This window comes from Dama dama, chromosome 11 (assembly GCF_033118175.1).
Source record: "Dama dama isolate Ldn47 chromosome 11, ASM3311817v1, whole genome shotgun sequence".
NCBI lineage: Eukaryota > Metazoa > Chordata > Mammalia > Artiodactyla > Cervidae > Dama > Dama dama.
In genome coordinates this window covers 41,822,863-41,841,773 of record NC_083691.1, presented here as the reverse complement: position 1 = coordinate 41,841,773, position 18,911 = coordinate 41,822,863, and the positions used below count along the sequence as shown (strand labels likewise).

The 18,911-nt window shown below is 42.1% G+C and overlaps 1 protein-coding gene across 1 annotated transcript in view; it reads right to left on the bottom strand.

The window, feature by feature from the left end:
* The window catches only part of RAB1A (RAB1A, member RAS oncogene family), a 29,317-nt gene extending 25,455 nt beyond the window's left edge, over positions 1-3,862 (bottom strand). Inside the window, exon 1 of the mRNA XM_061155184.1 lies at positions 3,625-3,862. Within this exon, the coding sequence (XP_061011167.1) occupies positions 3,625-3,647 (23 nt within the window). The 5' untranslated portion in view covers positions 3,648-3,862. The remainder of the gene's footprint in view (positions 1-3,624) is intronic.
* Between the last annotated feature and the right edge of the window lie 15,049 nt (positions 3,863-18,911).

The following is an 18,911-nucleotide window of genomic DNA, read 5'->3' as shown; positions in this document are numbered from 1 at the left end:
CAAGGGCACCCAAACTAGTGAGTAGCCGCCACTCGCTGCAACTACAGAAAGCCCTCGTGCAGCAACAAAGACTAAGAGCAGCCAAAAATATATAAATAAAGAGGTTTGTACATGTCAAAAAAAAATGTGATCTTTAAAAAAAAACCAAAAACTAGCCAATCCAAAGACACTACTACATATAGGTCTTCCGACTGGAGTTAACTGGTTGAGATAGGTACACGTATTTCATTCTTAACATGCTCCTTATAGATGAAGCAGCCAAAATGATTTTGACACTAAAAAAAAAAATCCAACAGAAGCTAGTGGATTAGGAAAAATGCTTCTGGTATGAGAATAATGTTAAGTATTTCTTAACTAGTGTGCTGAAATAATCACTGCCTACTTCACCTCCTTGCTCAGGAAAATTAAAATCTTTCTTCAAATCTCCAGGAAAAAAGAAAGAGCTTTGATGCTTTCCATCTACTTTTTCCACTGCTCAGACTCCACTCTGGTTGCATTCTGTTTGTAGTATTTGAAGTTCAAATGAGTCAGTCATTATCCTTAATTTCTGCTAATAAAGATAACCTAGGACCATTTCTCCCAAATCAGCCAAATATCATGGAAAGCAGTCAAAGAAAAACCTTCAAATTAATCATATGTCCCATGGACATATTTCTTATTCTCCTCACTCCCAAACCAAAAACTCAAAGATTACAAAATAAAAGCCTTTAGTAATAAAGCTACCAACAGGTAATCGTGTCAACCTACACAAATCTAAAATCTTGTTCACTCTGAGAACCAAACTTTTGTCAAGAACACATTTTCATTACCAAATTCAGCAGCACCCATACAGCAGATTTTAAAAGTTTCTATAAGGAGTAGGAACATGACAAACCAAAACAAGAAACATCTGGGGTGCACCTATAAATATTCCCTTGTATACTATTGTTTCAAATTAGCTTATAAAGTGTCCACTGTAATACATGTGTATTATATAATGCATATATTGTACCTGGCATATAATAAGTGGCCATAAATGTTAGCTATTAGGGTAACACTGTGGAATCATAAAAGGCACTCATCCATTAAAAGTTTTAACTTAATATAAAAAAAACCTTTGATTTTAAAGTTTAGAACACGGTTTTAAAGCAAACGGGCTTGTGTCTGGATGATTAAACTCTAAGAATTTCCTTCTTTTCTCTAGTTCCCAATTTTTTTCTAATTACTTTAATGATGCTAATAAGCTTGATTAAAGAAAGATAAGAAGAAATTGCTGAAGTCAGATTCTAAAAATCTGCTTGCTGGTTGCCTTTGTGACCTTTCATAATAAAATACCACCTGTTCTCACCTTAAGTACTTTTCACTAGTGCTTTTCCAAAGGTTTTCCCAAGCTACGAGGTTATTTTACTTAAAAGACAGCGTAGAATATAAATACAGTAGCCCAGGTACTGGCACACTCCATGCCATAAAAATATAAAAATGATTTCTGGGATTGATTCTGTTGAGGTCATTAATCTAGAACCCTCAAAATAAAGGATGGTTTGACACTCTACTTAAGAATTACTATCCCTGTCATTTATTAACCATTCTTTCTTCTTCCCTCCTGAACAATCTTTCTCACTCCCTCTGCTTCTCCAAATCGAATGCTAATAATTCCCTTACTGATTTATTCTCTATAAGGTCTTCCTGAACCGTGCCAGCCAACCACAACCCCACAACTTCTTTTAAAATCTTGTGGTTCCAATCCATGTCCCCCATCTGGAACTTGCCATGTCGACTGTTATTTAACATGTATAATATCTATTTTTTTGTATTCCATTATAAATTCCTTGAGGATAAGGGTTATATTCCTAAATTTTACCATGACTGGAAAACCTTATACAATGATGTACCCTGCTCTTACAGTTTACCAAATTCTTTTACATATACATATCCCCGATAGGAATAAACACTGTTGTCCTATTTTACAAAAGGAGAAATAAATTCCGAGTCTAAATCATTTGCCATGGTTCTGTTCAATTAATCCTCATTACAGTACTATATACATGCAGCAAATTTAAGAAACTCCCTGAACAGAAGACAAACCTCCATAAAATGGAAAATCCATGTACTTTACTGTTGCCAGGACAACTTCTAAATTAGAGACCTCAAGTTCAACTCTGTCCAACTAGGCAAAACCAACTTTGTCCTTGGAGCCCTTGATAAAAAACTGCCAGCATAGCAAATAAGACACTATTAGAACACTATCTTCAACTTCTTAAAGTATATAAAATTTTAATAAAGTACTACGGCTTCTGTTTAGAACAGAAAGGGACATTTCGGCGTCAAACCACAGTATTACAAAACTTGAAGTCAGAATGCATTTTGCAAGAGCCATGTGACACACACATGACAGTCAGCTAAACCCATGGGTGGACCTTTTAGGGGAAATATTTAGCAGTAATTGACCAAAACAGCAAATAAACTCAACATTTAGGTCAAAGACTGACCTCTGCTTTAAAAAATTCCCCATCTCCCCCCAGATCCTTCTGACACCGAGGAGGAATACCAATTAAATCTCCTTCAATTATTCATTAATTTCAAAATGCAAACTGTAGTAGGATATTTTTAAGGGCCATTAAGGAGAACCCAACAAAGTCTTCCTAAGAAACACCGGTTCCCAGGAAAGGTGACGGGTGTGCCACATCTGCTGTCGTGACTTCTTGAGGAAGCAAGAAAAAGAAATGCATTAACTTTTCATGACACGTCACGGAACCTCATTCCCTATCTGCAAGCGTTCAAGTAGGTAATTCAAAACCTACAGATCTATCTATCAAAGGGCCCATTCGTTTTTCTTGCAACTTTACGGCAAAGTCTTTTATTTGGTAATATCACAAAGATGTCCCTAGGTTTAGTGCTAGTGTTTTGTTTTGTTTTTCCCTTGACCTACACAAGGCAAAAGGACTTCAGTGTCCTCTAAAAAAAAATTCTCACGAACGCCCAGGAAGGCAATGGGCCCGCTGAGTTCGTAAAGAACTCCAGGAAATAACTAAAAAACAGAACTAAAATGTTTAAATCGCTTCTCACCATCTACTCATTCCCCTTAATCCCACGCAGCCCTGAAAAGCATCCATATTACCTGCAACCTGGAGAGGAGGGTGGAAGAGATAGCCAACAAGCTCAAGATTTACAAGTAAAGCTGGTTTCCACCCCGACGGTTCTGACAGCTCCGCAGAGCGCGGGCGCAGGGTCTGACAATGCCCTCTAAGAGAGTTCTCTCACCTCATCCCCACCCCTTAAAAAACTGGCCCTCCTTGAAAAGTCACTGCCTCCAAGAGAAGCTACCCCTTCCCACGGCCCCACCACCGACTCCCAGACGCCCCAACCCTCTTCGCGGACTGCCGCTACACACCGGCCCGGCACTCAGGCCAATACTACAAGCAAGCAGGGTCCAGGCCCAGGCGGCTCACCCCTCCGGCCCGACCCCTCCCCTCGACCGCCCCTCCTCCGTCAGACAATGGGGCCCGACTCCCGGCCGCCAACCTCTCCTGCCCCATCACCCTCACCTCACGGAAGCCGAGGCCCCTTCCTCCGCCCTCCTCGCCCCCTCTAAGCCTTCCCAAGGTGGCCCACGGACCCAGCCGACCGGTGCTCTCCTGCACTCACTATTCGGGATTCATGCTGGACATGTCACTGCAGCTGCCGCCGCCGCCACCGCCGCCCTTGCTGCTGCAGCCGCCGCCCTGACTCTCCGCGCCACGGGTAGTCGAAGGAGAGGAATGAGATAGGCTGTTCCGGGAGAGCAAACGTCTTTACCCCACTCCGTCCCCTTAGAACACAATCAGCAGCCGCCACCACTCAGCTATCGCTTCCACCCAAAATGGCCGCCGGCGAACCAGGAAATAGGAAAGCCTTAGACCGAGGGGCCTTTACACAGCCCAAAGGGCGGCCGCACCGCGTGGCATGCCGGGAAAGAGAGTTGCGAGCGCGGCTGCGGGCGCTGGGGAACCGCGGTGCAGCGCCAAGACCTGGACTCAGCTTCCCGCCAAGCCCCGCGCCTCTGGCGCACGCGTACTCGAGGGTTTGTCGCTCGCCCCATTCCCCCGTCTCTCAACTACCCCCCCGCTCCGCCCCTCCCCGCTCCCCTCCCCGCTGACTCGCTGGCTAGGACTTCGCTCGGACTCCCCCTAGCGGATTGGCTAAGGCCGAGCGGCCCTGGTGATGTCATCAGTGAGACGTGGCAGCCGGGCGAGTCAGCGCCCCACGGGGGAGGGGAAGGGGGAAGGGGAGGGGAGGGACTGAGGGCGGTGCCGGCAGCTGGCGGAAGAAGGGGGTGGGGATCCCGGGACCCTGCGGGCTGGGGAGAGAGGGGTCGGAGCCGTAGGGACCGCCTGAGAGCGTAGGCGGAGGGAAGGGGAACTAGGGCTCTCGGCTCCTGTGTGCCTTTTGCTTGTCTGACCTGCTTCAGGCTTCAGTTTCCCTGCTGGTCCCAGGATGTCTGCTCTAAAGATGGAAGAAGACTCGAGGGCCTCTGCGGAAAACTTTGGGTCTCTGGAAAACACGAAGCCTTTCTTTTCCGTTCTCTTCCTCACTCACCCAACGCCACTGGGTCTGGTCAAAGACCAGTGTTGGCACGACCATTTTATTTTTTGATTTCTTACTATTCCCTTTCTAGCCCTGCTTGATCACTTCAGCCTGGATATTGCAGCAGTCTCCGAGTGGATTATCTGCCTCTGCCTCTTCTCTGCCCCAAGCCATTTGGACTCACATCCAGATTTACCTTCCTGAAATATTTCCATCTCTAACCCCACACCTTTCACTGCCTCCGCATTGCGTGGACAGGACACAACCCTGAGCCAAACAAAAATTAGTAATCTTCCTGCCCTGGTTCCAGCCTTCCGGTTGAAATGTACTTATTTTTAGTTGCTATTTAATTCTGAACCATTCTACAAGATTGGAAAGTAGTAAGCGATAGTGCAGATCATTACTGTATAATGCCTGGAAACTCCAGAAGTAACATGAACACATTTTTTAAAAACCATATTAACAGCTCTTTTTAATCAGCTCAGGAATTTAAATCTTCCCTGAACTTTAACATTTTATCTTGAGTTACTTAATTACAAAGGGCATGGTATAACACACTGGTCAAAGTTTATCTTCCAACTTGTTCTTAGAACCAAGAAAATTATCTCCAAAGACTGATTGCAAGATCACTTCAGATTCCCATAACATCAAAATATGGAAGGAAAGCAGTTTTTGTTTCTACCTATTTACCCACTGTACCCCTTTAGCACACAAATACAACACATGTGCTTTAGTGGACCACCTCATCAAACTGTAGGCTAGAATTCCTTTTTATCATGTTGGCTTCTGAAGTGAATGTGATCAACACATCAGGAAAATACCCTGAATGGATCAATGATAGTCATCAAAAAGTGTATTTTATCCTAGACTCTCATCTCTTTCTGCTTATTGTGATTGCACAGAAGAAAAACTCAGAAAACCTCTGAAAAATTCATCTTGAGCCAAAGAAAAAAATTTAACCTGTTCCTCTCCTTGGAGGTATACCCATAATATTGTTGTTATTTAGTCTCTTAAGTCATGTCTGGCTCTTTGTGACCCTGTGGAACCCGCCAAGCTCCTCTGTCCATGGGATTTCACAGGCAAGAATACTGGAGTGGGTTACTGATTCCTGTTCCAGGGGATCTTCCAGACCCGGGGATCAAACCCACATCTCCTGATTCTTTACCACTGAGCCACGTGGCTATACTTTCTTTAATTATTTCCTTTCCCAACAAATAACCAGTAGCTTTTAACCTAAGTGAGAGAGTAGTTGTGAGAATTAAACAAAACATTATAAAGCATATAATACAGTGACTTTAAGGATACATGGTAAATAGTAACTACCTTTCTCCCTGAAAGTTTTAAATGTACCTGCTGTATACCAAAGACAGAATGCTTTATATCCTAGTTGTGATGTATTAATAGAATGCAAGGAGCTTAGAGGCAGTGGTGCGCAGATGTTTCCCACCCCATGGTGGTGGTTTACTTGCTAAGTGGAGTCCAACTCTTGCAACCCCATGGGCTATAGCCTGCCAGGCTCCTCTGTTCCTGGGATTCTCCAGGCAAGAATACTGGAGTGGGTTGCCATTTCCTCCTCCAGGGGATCTTCCCAAACCAGGAATCGAACCTGGATCTCCTTCATTGTAGGCAGGTTCTTTACCAACTGAGGTATAAGGGAAACCCATACAACACCTTGTATACCATTTACATTGACTTCCTTCCCCCAAAAGTATCAGTTTTGCTGATTCAAATCTTAACATATTTTATTTTAATATTTGATTGGTTGATTTTTGGCTGCATCGGATCTTATCCACGGCACACAGGCTTCTCTAGCTGTGACACATAGGCTCCATAGCATGTGCGCTCAGTAGTTGCAGCACTGGCCTTGGTTACCCTGTGGCACATGGGATCTTAGTTCCCTGACTGGGTATTGAACCCACGTCCCTGCATTGCAAGGCTGATTCTTAGCCCTGGACCACCAGGGGAGTCCCAATATATTCTATATGAGGTGTTTAAGAGTAGCTACTTTCATAGTTCAGATTAATAACTCAATAATTCATTAAATTAGCATGAGGCCTGTTGGTTGCCCTATTGTTAACTCTCCTAGGGCTGTATGTCCATTTGCTATTTGGCTCATTCTTTTCTTTCTTCCTTTTTTCCTTCCTTTTCCTTTTCTTCCCTTTTTCTTTTATTAAATATTTATGACCTGCCATGTAATAAATATGCTTGGAACCATAAAGAATACAAAAGTGAATGATTACAGTCCTCTGTCTGTGAGATAACAACCTATTGAGAGAAAGATGTGTATACAAACAAGACTTGGAGGGGGAAATGCAAAAATTAAATGATACATTGTGTATAGAGACAGAAATCAGATCAGTGACTGCCAGGAACTGGGAATGGGATGAGGGAATTGTTCACAAAGAGACACAAGGGAACTTTGGGGTTTGATGGAAAGACTCTATTGCTTCATTGTGGTGATGGTTAGTTACTTAACTGTATATGCCTTTTCAAAACTCGTAGAACTATACACCTAAAAGGGGTAAATTTGATAGTGTATAAATTATACCTGGATTACAAACCTGACCTTCAGAAGTGATATGGGATGGAAGTACAGAGGAGGGAAATAATTTCAACTCAAACTATTGGGAATGCTTTTATGAAGGAGGTGATATCTGAATTAAGTCTTGAAAAAGAATAAAATTTTAATCATTGGCAGAGATGGGGGAGAGGGAGCCATTTATGCCAGAATGACAAAAGAAAGTGAGCACAAGCCTAGAATGTGAAGACACCCATGTGTTTAGGGAATGGTAGTCACAGGTTCCATGGGAGATGAGGTGGGTAATATTTAAATTAAAGTGAGGTGGTGGGGAGCTCCAAATACCTGCTAAAGAGTTTCAACCTTCTTCACTAGGCAGTGGAGAACCAAGAAAGTTTCCAAGAAGGAAAATAAGGAGACTACCTCTGTATTCTAAAGGGAGCACTCTGGAGTTCCATAGAAATTGGAGGTAGGGAGATTAGTTAAAAGGTAGATTCATTTAGGCAAGAGATGTTGTGTTCTTTACAACAGAAACAGACTCAGACATAGAGAACAGACTTGTGGTTGCCAATGGGTGGGGAGTAGGGGGAGGATGGATTTGGGGATTTGGGATTAGCAGATGCAAACTATTATATATAGAATAGTCCTACTATATAGCACAGGGAACTATATTCACTATCCTGTAACAAACCACCATGGAAAAGAATATGATATATATATATATATATATATATATATATATATCTGAATCACTGTATATCTGAATTTTGCTATACAGCAGAAATTAACACAGCATTGTAAATCAACTATATTTCAATAAAACAAATTTTTAAAAGAGAGAGATGGTATGTTTTATAAAACAGAAGAGAGGGGCAATTCCAGAGAGAAGAAGGTAGAATCTGAAGGTGTGAAGGGAAATGAAGGGCTTAAAGTGGTCCAGAGATATCCAGTTTAACTGACAACTTGGGAACAAGATCCCAGCCAAGTCAGAGAACAGAAGAGGGGCTTGGAGTAGTGTAGAGAAGGAGGAAGACAGGCAGTGCTATGTGATTTGAGGTCAGAGTTAAAGCTGCCCTGGTGTGGAAGTACTAGAACTACTAGAAACTGTACCCCTTCTGAAAAGCGCACACACACATACATAGCAGATGGTAAAGAATCTGCCGGCAATGCAGGAGACACGGGTTCGAGCCCTGGATCAGGAAGATTCCCTGGAGAATGGACTGGCTACCCACTCCAGTATCCTTGTCTGATGGGCGGCAGACCACCAAAAGTGACTATGACCTTTCTGGTGTAAGTTTGGCTTTGGAAAGTACTCTGAAGCTTTTTTTCAGTCCACCCACTGAGCTAGCTGGTCATCACTGGCTGTTGTGGAAAATCCACTTTTCGTTGCATGTCACAATCCAATCAAGAAATGTTTCATTGTTATTGTGTAGAATAAAAGAAGATGACACTTCAAAATGATGATTTTTTTTTCCTAATTTGTGTTCAGTTTATGAGGCATCTACTTAATGAGTTTTTTCACCTTTCCAATTTGCTTCAAATGCCGAATGGCCGTGGAATGGTCGAACTTGAGTTCTTCAGCAACTTCTCCTGTAGTTGTAAGAGGATCAGCTTCAGTGATTACTCTCAATTGCTGGTTGTCACCCTCTGATGGCTGGCTACTTTGCTTCTCATCTTCAAGACTCGTGTCTCCTTCGCAAAACTTCTTGAACCACCACTGCACTGAACGTTCATTAGCAGCTCCTGGGCCAAATGCGTTGTTGATGTTGCGAGTTATCTCCACTGCTTTACGACCCATTTTGAACGCAAATAGTGTTTCCACAGTGTAAAAAATATATATATGCAATGAACAGAAAGTAATACATCATTAGTAAAAAATATAAAGTGAAAAATGCATGTTAAAATGATATAACCACATTTATTTAAGAATGTATCCCAATATCAAATAGCTAATTTCAACAATGCAAAAATCACAATTACTTTTGCACCAACCTAATAACTTCTTTTTCTCGTATCGGAATTCTATATATTCCTAGGACCCAACTATAACCACACCCCTTCCTGGCAGCCTTTGCTGTCAACATCAACCTAAAGGGGGTTAAACTTTGCCCTTTTGTTTACCTCAGCTCCTTTTTTTAGTGCTTTTCATAGTGCCTCATACAAAGCTGTCCAATTCCGAAGCCATGATCCACATATGGTCATTTAAAATAATTAAAAGTAAGTTGGAACTTCCTTGTTGATCGAGTATCTAAGACTCTGTGCTCCCAATGCAGGAGGACTCAGGTTCAATCTCTGCTCGGGGAACTAAATCCCACATGCCACAGCTAAGAGTTCGCATGCCACAACTACAGATCCTGCACGCACCAACAAAGATCAAGGATCATGCCACTAAGACCCAGCACAGCCAAATAAATAAATAAATATACTTTAAAAAAAGTAAGTTAGGACTTCCCTGGTGGCACTGTGCTGTGTTGTGCTTAGTCGTGCCCGACCCCATGGACTGTAGCCTGCCAGGCTCCTCTGTCCATGGGGATTTTCCAGGTTAGAATACTGGAGTGGGTTGCCAAGCCCTTCTCCAGGGGATCTTCCCAATCCAGGGATTGAACCCAGATCTCCCACATTGCAGGCGGATTCTTTACCATCTTAGCCACACAAGGAAGCCCAAGAATACTGGAGTGGGTAACCTATCCCTTCTCCAGGGGAACTTCCCAGCCTAGGAATCAAACCAGGGTCTCCTGCCTGGAAGGCAGATTCTTTTCCAGCTGAGCTACCCAGGTGGCACAGTGGATGAGAATTTGCCTGCCAATACAGGGGACATGGGTTCAATCCCTGGTCCAGGAAGATTCCACATGCCCCAGAGCAACTAAGCCTGTGCATCACAACTACTGAGCCCATGCTATGTAGAGCCCACGAGCAGCAACTACTGAGTCCTCTCACCAGGAGTCCGTGCTTGGCAAGAGAAGTCACTGCAATGAGAAGCACCTTCTCACTGCAACTAGAGAAAGTCTGCACACAGCAATGAAGACCCAGTGCAACTAAAAATAAAATAATTTAATTTAATTTTTAAAAATTAAGTAAGTTAAAAATTCACTTCAGTTGCCCTATCTACATTTCAGATGCTCAACAGCTGCATGTGACTAATGTCTACTTTATTAGACAATGCACACTGTAGAACATTTCCATTCTCATGGAAAGTTCTATTGCACAGCAATACATATCATTAGTTATAATATTTTATGTATATGTTTTGTTTTTCCAGCTAGACTATGAGCTCCATGAGAGGAGGGACCACACCTTATCAAACTCTGTATCCCTTCCCACCAGCACATAGCATAGTACTTTATACCTCATAAATATCCAACATATTCATTGATTGGGTCCTTAGGAAAGCATTGCCTTATTAGTAAGTGCTGCTGCGACTGTTTAGTTGCTCAGTCATGTTCGACTCTTTGCAACCCCAGGTACTGTAGCCCGCCAGGCTCCTCTGTCTATGGCACTTCCCAGATAAGAATGCTGGAGCGGGTTGCTATTTTCTTTTCCAAGGGATCTCCCTGACCCAGGGATAGAACCCATGTCTCCTGCTTGGCAGGCAGATTCTTTACCACTGAGCCATCAGGGAAGCCCTTAGAATCATCTAGGATTACTTAAATCTTTTTCGCTTTTTTCTTCAGCCAAAAATAAAGTTCAGTCCATCTTCCCAGAAAGAGGTACAATGCCTTGAAGCATAACAGATAAGAAACTCCTATCTACCCAGGCAAGGTCAGCAGGAAGAAAGGACAAAGGAAGAGATTGGCTACAGTGTACTATGGCTGCCATGGATATCAAACTGCAGGCCTTTGATCCTCTCAGAAGAACTCCCTCTGAATGCCTAGTCCCTTGACTTCAACCTCCTGTGAAGTTGTCTCCAATTTGCAATATTTCTGTGCTGCCAAGGCCACCACACTGTTCAGCAATCAGTAGGGCAAGTCAGAGGTGTGTTGAATAAAATCAGATTGAAAGTTCCCTAAATAGTTCTCAGAACAATACCAGATACACAAGGTACCGGATGACAAAGGGCTCTCAGCCAGTCACCTGGACCTCCAATAGAGCATACCTCCAACAGCCTGACCTTCCCCAGCTCTCAGGTATCGACCTGATCTCAGTCAGCCCGGCTTCTGGACTCAGTTACTAAAACCAGAAAAGAGTTAGTGTTAGTCACTCATGTCCAACTCTTTGGGACCCCATGGACTGTAGTCCACCAGGCTCCTCTGTCCATGGAATTCTTCAGGCAAGAATACCAGAGTGGGTAGCCATTCCTTTCTCCAGGGAATCTTCCTGATCCAGGGATCGAACCCCGGTCTCCTGCATTGCAGGCAGATTCTTCACCATCTGAGCCACCAGGGAAGCCTCAATCTATCCCGCAAATCCATTAACAAATTAAGAGCTGAACTACACTTGATTATATTCAGTCTAGTATTCTCTTCTCTAACAGCTTCTATTGTTTTCTAATTGTTTTAAGCATAAAATTTGTACCCTTGAGAGCAGAGACCTCATTGCCATCACTGTCCTCCACATTTTTTGAGGTGATTAAATGAAGACAATGTTTGTGAAAGTGCCTGCCAGAGAGGAGACCTCAAAAATGTCAACTCCCTCTCAAGTTTCCCTCTCTAGCATCTAGCCCCAGAGGTACACCTCCTTTTCCCATTCGTCTAAGTCATCCCCATTCTAATGATGCAATTTCAAGTCTCCTTTCTCTCCAGGAAGTCCCTCTTGACCATCCAGTGGAAAATGATTTCTCTCTCCTCTGAGCTTCCACTACCAACAGCACTGAGCCCTTCACAATTCTGTTGGCCTGGGTATTTTGTTAGTTTCCCTTCCATGTATGCTTCTTGAGGACTGTAAAACTTCTTTGCGTCTCTAGGGCTTAGCCTCTAACAGATTTTCTATAAATACCTAGTGTTTGACTTGTTTATAAAATCAATAAATATATTTTAACAAATGGTCAATTATACTGAACACAGGTATTGCTCATCTTTCTCCATAAAATGATGTATTCAGGACAAAGGTGTTTAATGCGTCCTTCAAAAAATATTCACGTCTCTCAAAGCACTTTCCACAGTGCCTAAGACGTTTTAAAGTGAAAGTTGCTCAGTCGTGTCCAACTCTTTGCGACTCCATGGACTACAGTGCATGGAATTCTCCAGGCCAGAATAGTGGAGTAGCCTTTCCCTTCTCCAGGGGATCTTCCCAACCCAGCGATCAAACCCAGTTCTTCCTCATTGCAGGTGGATTCTTTACCAGCTGAGCCACAAGGGAAGCCCAAGATGGTTTAATTACTGAGTAAATGCACAGTGAGTGAAGTTTCTAGATCTATAGAAAAGCAAGTCATGGTTTTCTGGCCACTTACTCTCTAATATGTATATGACAGTGTCGGGCTTTTATCAGCTACAACACTGGCTGACAAAACTCAGAGATGGCTCATCTTATGGAACATGCCCAGTGCTGCTGCCGTGGCACCACCTAAGGGCATAGCAGCATAACCTTCTGCACAGGATCAGTCGAGTTTCAGCTGACGCTCTTGCAGAGCAAAACATATCTTTTTAGGTTCATTAGCCAGTGCCCCATAAATTAGACATACAAAAGATTAATAAGAGAAGAACAAACAGAAGTTTATTAACATGTTTATTGTACATACACATGGGCATACTCAGAGATGGTAACTCAGAGTTGAGTAACTCACACAGTGTTAGCATTTTAACAAAAGAGTAACAAACTTTCAGAGAAGTTTCAAGAGGAAGGGAAAGGACTTTGAGTTTCTACCAGTGGCAAATTATGGAAAGGTATATATATGGGGTGTATCTATATGGGGTGTATATATATCTCTATATATAAAGGTGTATATATTATATATATATAATGCAAGAAAAGCACCAATTAACAATGTTTGTTATTTAGACTCCTCTGGTGCCATGTCTGGGCTGATAAGGGTCTAGAATTGTCTCTGATGATTAACTTCTATCATTCCAGGTAGAGAGGAGAGAGTGGTACAGCTTTACAAATTTATGTTCTGCTTTTAGGCAACTATGAGAGGGTAAAGAAATTTTTTTTTTTTTTTATCTGCTTCTTTTTTACTGCCTTCAGCTCAGAATAATCCTTATGCCAAGTGTCATATTTTGGGATACCATATTCTGTTCCCAGTCATTCTTCAATTAGCCAAGCCACATGATATTACTATGTGCAAGGAACTCTTTTTTTTTTTTTTTTTCAACGTGCTGGACCTCAGTTTCGATGAGGAGACGGTACAAGGAACTCATTTTTATAACTCACTTTTCAAACAATGGCACCCTGAGTGGACAACTTCTGTTTCCTCTAATGGCAATATTACATAAGTAGCTGAGCAAATAAAAATGATGATCTAGCAGATAAGCAGCTGTTAAGACACTGTGAGGTCACCATCAGCACTTCAGGCAAAGTCCTGTGTGATTGCATGATGGTGTCTGGAATTGGGTTACAGAGGAAGGGTAAGAAAGTGGAGTTACCGTTTCTGGGTCACTTTGCCACAGGACTCTTAGGTAGGAAGGTTCATCAGTAAGAGCTGCCTTTGCCCCTGAAATCCCTCTTGGCCTCTCATCTATTCTTTGATCCACTCATTGATTCAACAATTGCATGTTAAGCACCTATTTTTAAAACTTTTATTTTGTATCAAGGTATTATTGTTGTTCAGTTGCTAAGTTGTGTCCAACTCTTTGTGACTCCACGGACTGCAGCATGCCAGGCCTCCCTGTCCCACACTATTTCTCAGAGTTTGCCCAAGTTCATGTCTATTAAGTTGGTGATGCCATCCAACCATCTCATCCTCTGCCACCCTCTTCTCCTTTTGCCTTCAATCTTTCCCAGCATCACAGTCTTTACCAATGACTCAGCTCACACCAGGTGGCCAAAGTATTGGAGTTTCAGCATCAGCATCAGTCCTTCCAATGAATATTCAGGGTTGATTTCTTTTAGGATTGACTGGTTTGATCTCCTTGCTGTCCAGGGGACTCTCATGAGTCTTCTCCATCAGCTATGTTGGGGTGTAGCCAATTAATAAACAATGTTGGGATAGTTTCAGGTGAACAGCAAAGGGACTCAGCCATACAAATACATGTATCCATCCTCCCCCCAATCCCCATCCCATCCAGGCTGCCACATAACATTGAGCAGAGTTCCAAGTGCTATATAGTAGGTCCTTGTTGGTTATCCATTTTAAATATAGCAGTGTGTACTTAAATATCTATTCTGCTCTGACACAGAGATAAACCAAAGAACAAAACTGACCAGGTCTATGCCCTTATGAGGAATGTAAATTCTCATGAGAGATCTATAAGTCAATGACTGTGTTCCCTCAAAGCTAAGGCATCATTGATTTCCATCATGGATTTAATAGCAGATTTTCAAAGGGAAAAAAAGTGCTAAATATGTACATTGATTGGATGTTAGCATCAAAAATACCTCCCTGCAAACGTCACCAAGGCAACGCGTTGCTATGACAAAACTCAGTTTATTTCTTACTAAAGTAAAGAAGGACACTATCTAGACAGACTTTGTAGCATCTCAAAGAGGAGTAAGGGCAAATTGGGCTATCTATTGAGCTTTAAAAGTCTGGTTCAAGGTGGGTCTTTTACTGAGGGGTGAGGGAAGTCATGGTTAGCACTGGATAAGGATCACAATAAAATAGTCTGGATTGGTAGATACAGAAATTGAGGCAGTAGGACTTTCTTGGTGGTCCAGTGGTAAAGAGTCCACCTGCCAATGCAGGGGACAGAGGTTCGATCCCTGGTCTAGGAAGATTCCACGCGCCGTGGAGCAACTGACCCCTTGTACCACAACTGCTGAACCCACGCTCTGGTGCCTGAGAACCAAAATTTTTGAGTCCAAGTACCTAGAGCCCGTGCTCCACAACAAGAGAAGCAATAGAAACTGGCACACCGCAACTAGAGAGTAGCCTCTGCTCACTGCAACTAGAGGAAACCCATGTGAAGCAACAAAGACTCAGCACAGCCAAAAATAACTAACTAAATAAAGAAACTGAGGCAATGGGCTCCAAGAGTCTTGGAGTATAAATCTTCATTTGAGGATTTATTTCAAAGAGCTGATGATGGGTCTTTCAAAAAGGCCCTGGAATCAACAATAAAGTCATTTGTAACTTTTATCTTCTTGGTCAAAAGTTTCCTAGAATAGTAAAATTATGTTGATGACAGCAGTAGAATAGTAAAGTCATGTTAAATGTATAGAGTAAACTCTGTAAATGGCCTTTTAAACATGTGAAAAATATGCATCTTCAGAGAAATAAAGTGGTTACACAAATAATTATTAATGAATTATATAATTATAATTGCAAAACATGCTGGACAAACATAGGGTGCTAGGGGAACATGTAACTGAGGCTCCTCGCTTACTCTGCAGAGGTCAGAAAAAGCATCTTTGAGGAACTTGTGTTTGAACTGATGCACAGTTAGAAGCTAGAGGAAGAAATGGAGAGGCAGGGTTGGGAGGCTAAGATAGCATGTGCAAAGGTCCAGTGGCAGGAAGCAACATGGTGTATTTAAGGACTTGTCGAGAGATCAGCAGGGCTGGAGCACAAGGTTAAGAGGACACTGGCACATAGGTAAGCTAACTGGCTTGGGGGTGGGGTGGGGAGGAGATTGCTGCTCATTGCTATACTTCAGAGTGATTTATTTTTTCTTAAAGAAAAAACACTTTATGCCCTTGGATCCAAAGAAAGCATCCCCAGAACCTCAATCTAACATTCTCAAAGCTTTAAAAGGGGTAAGGAATGTGCCTTCATGCTAGCTTACTAGAACATCAGATTAAAATTGTTGCCCAACAATAGCAAAACCAGTTCTAGAACATCCTCCTACATGAACTCAAACTTGTGATCAAACAGGTTGTTTTGATACTGGTCTGGAGATCAGGACATGCCCAGGAAGGCAGATAAATTTAAATTAAGGAAGCAGGGTAATTCCCAAGTGCTTAATTTGTAAATGAGCTAAAATCAACATTTCTTTTTTGAAAAGTCCAGGATTTACACCTTTACAGTGGTTTTTGTTTTATATCCAATTATCCATTAATTCAGTTTTAAAAATACTTTGATAATGTCTGCTAGATACCAGCTGTTCTGCTAGATCTTGAGTAAAACCTGCTTCCTGTTTTTAAATATTCTAAGCAATTGAGGATGAGAACAATGGCAATGCTAGAACTACATGATCAAATGACATTCTCTGTTCGGGGGCCTTTTTTTTTCCAGTTCTCTATGTCTGTGTAACAAGCTACCTCCAAACAATTTATTATTATCTTTCGTGATCTTGTGGGTTGACTAAGTTCAGGTCAGCACTTCTTGCTTGGTGTCCCTGAGTCAGTTGCTGCTGTAGGTCAGCTGGAACCACAGTCACCTGAGGACTCAGCTAGATTAGACAACTCAGATGGCTCATTTACCTAGCTGGCAGTTTGATGCTGAACTTTGGTCAGGAGCACAGCTGAGGCTGCCATCTGGAGTACCTACATGGGACTTCTCCACATGGTCTGGGCTTCTCACAAAATGAAGGCTGAGTTATGAGAGGAAGCAGCCCAGGAACCATGCTTTCCAAGAGACAGCAACAGAACTGTTGGGCCAGGAAAGGAAACTGGGTGAAACTTCCCCAGTGTTACTTCTGCCATGTTCTATTGGTCAGAGAAGTAACAGGTTCCATTTCTTTCTTCTATTTGTTTTTTTAAAACTTGTTATTTTAAACTTGTATATCAGCTATCAGGAGGATAGCTGATGAACAATGTTGGAATAGTTTCAGGTGGACAGCAAAGGGACTCAGCCATATATATACATGTAACCGTTTTCCTCCAAGCTCCCCTTCCATCCAGGCTGCCCCATAACATTGAACAGAGTTCCCTGTGCTATACAGTAGGACCTTGTTGGTTATCCATTTTAAACATAGCAGTGTGGACATCAGACTCCATCTCTCGATGAGGGAAGGACAAGGTCACACTGTACAAGAGCAAGAGGGTGGGGTGGGAGATATCACTGCAGCAATCTTTGGAAAGTCAATCTACCACATTAGAATAGTGATGATATTCTGATAGAAGCTTGTGCCAAGCCTTATAAGAAGGAGGAGAGGGTGCAAAAGAATAACATGCATTGCTCTTGCCTCTGAGCTTGTTGTTGGCAATGCTAAACACTTGAGAGAATGAATTAAGATACTTCCAAAACCACATACCAGTCAGTACCGAGAAACACACAGGCAGCTCCCAGCTCATAACAGAAAAACGCTTCTGAAAAGTAGAAACTCTTTGTAAAAATCCCAACTGGGAGCCTGATTTAGACTATTTAAAGGGGGAAAAAGTATAATCAGTTATATATCAATTCCAAATTCCTGATCAATCTTCCAAAGTGAAAGTGAGTGTTAGTCGCTCAGTTGTGTCCAACTCTTTGCAACTCCATGGACTGTAACCCACCAGGCTCTTCTGTCCATGGGATTCTCCAGGCAAGAATACTGGAGTGGGTAGCCTTTCCCTTCTCCGGGGGATCAATCTTTAAATCAAAACTAAAACACTGCTGGGACTCCCTGATGGCCCAAAGCTTAAGAATCTGAGCTTCCACTGCAGGGAGCATGAGTTAAATCCCTGGCTGGGGAACTAAGATCCAGCATGCTATATAGTGCAGCCAAAAAACCAAACAAAAAAACCACTGTAATATATCTATATGTAAATGACAATCAATCATATTAGGGTGTAAAATGCTTAAAACATTTCTTCTTGGTCATCAATTAATATGAATGTTTATAAGCAGCTGCTTGTGTTAAGAACTGTGAATAATTTAAGATTCTATCCTACTTGCAAGTGAACAAGTTTGTCTGCCACAGTTTTGTGGAGGCTGACCAAAAACAAATCTCCTGGGTTAGTGACAAAGGTCAGTTTATCACTCAGAGCAAGAGCAGTAGCCAGAGAACTATCATTTTCTTACATCAGTTCTCTGACTCCAGTTCCTACAGGTGACATAGCAAGGGCCAGGTGACGCCTGAACATGCGGTGAGTTACATTCCAGGAAAGGAGCCTCAAGCTTTAGGAAACTCCAATTTTGGATAATGGACAGCAAGCAAACCCATTGCCCAAGCTTTGCCCCAGAGGAAGATGTTGTCTTTATTATACTGCACAGCAAACAAAACTTCTGTTCCTATCTCCAGCTTCCCAGACTACATTATGCTTGAAAATATAGTGTGGAACAAAAGCCTGTTGGTGCCTTTGCTCACAAGACATGAAGAAATATGAGCAACCCATGGAGAATCATCTCCTTGCATTTTGTGGGCCATCAAATGCTATTTCCTAGATCAATCGCTGAATCGTGTGCCCCTTTCATTGACATTTGGCATCTTCAAAATATCTATATGGAATTCTTCTGATGTTCTAGCACTTGCCTTAGAATATGACAAGAGACTTTCCCTGAATATCACTTTATTATTCAATTTCAAAAGAGAAATAGGATTGACAAGATACATTTTTTTTTTCAATTACCAATACACTGAAAGCTGAGGCCATGAAAGGGGATGGTGACATCATCTAAACACCTACATCTAAACATCTAAACATTCCTGAGTTCACTCATTCATTTATTCAATAAATAATTACTGAGGCTATGAGGGTTTGGGAACTAGAAAAGATAATGTTCTCTGCTATCATGGAGCTTATGTTCTAGTGGAAGAGGCAGACATTAAACAAATAATTACACAATTAATTGTTTATTAGAATTGTGGTAAGTGCTCTCAAAGAGAGAAAACTGATCTTGTCTGGGGAGCTGGGGAAGGTTTATAGTAGAGCAAAATAACAAAAAATTCCCATTAGACAT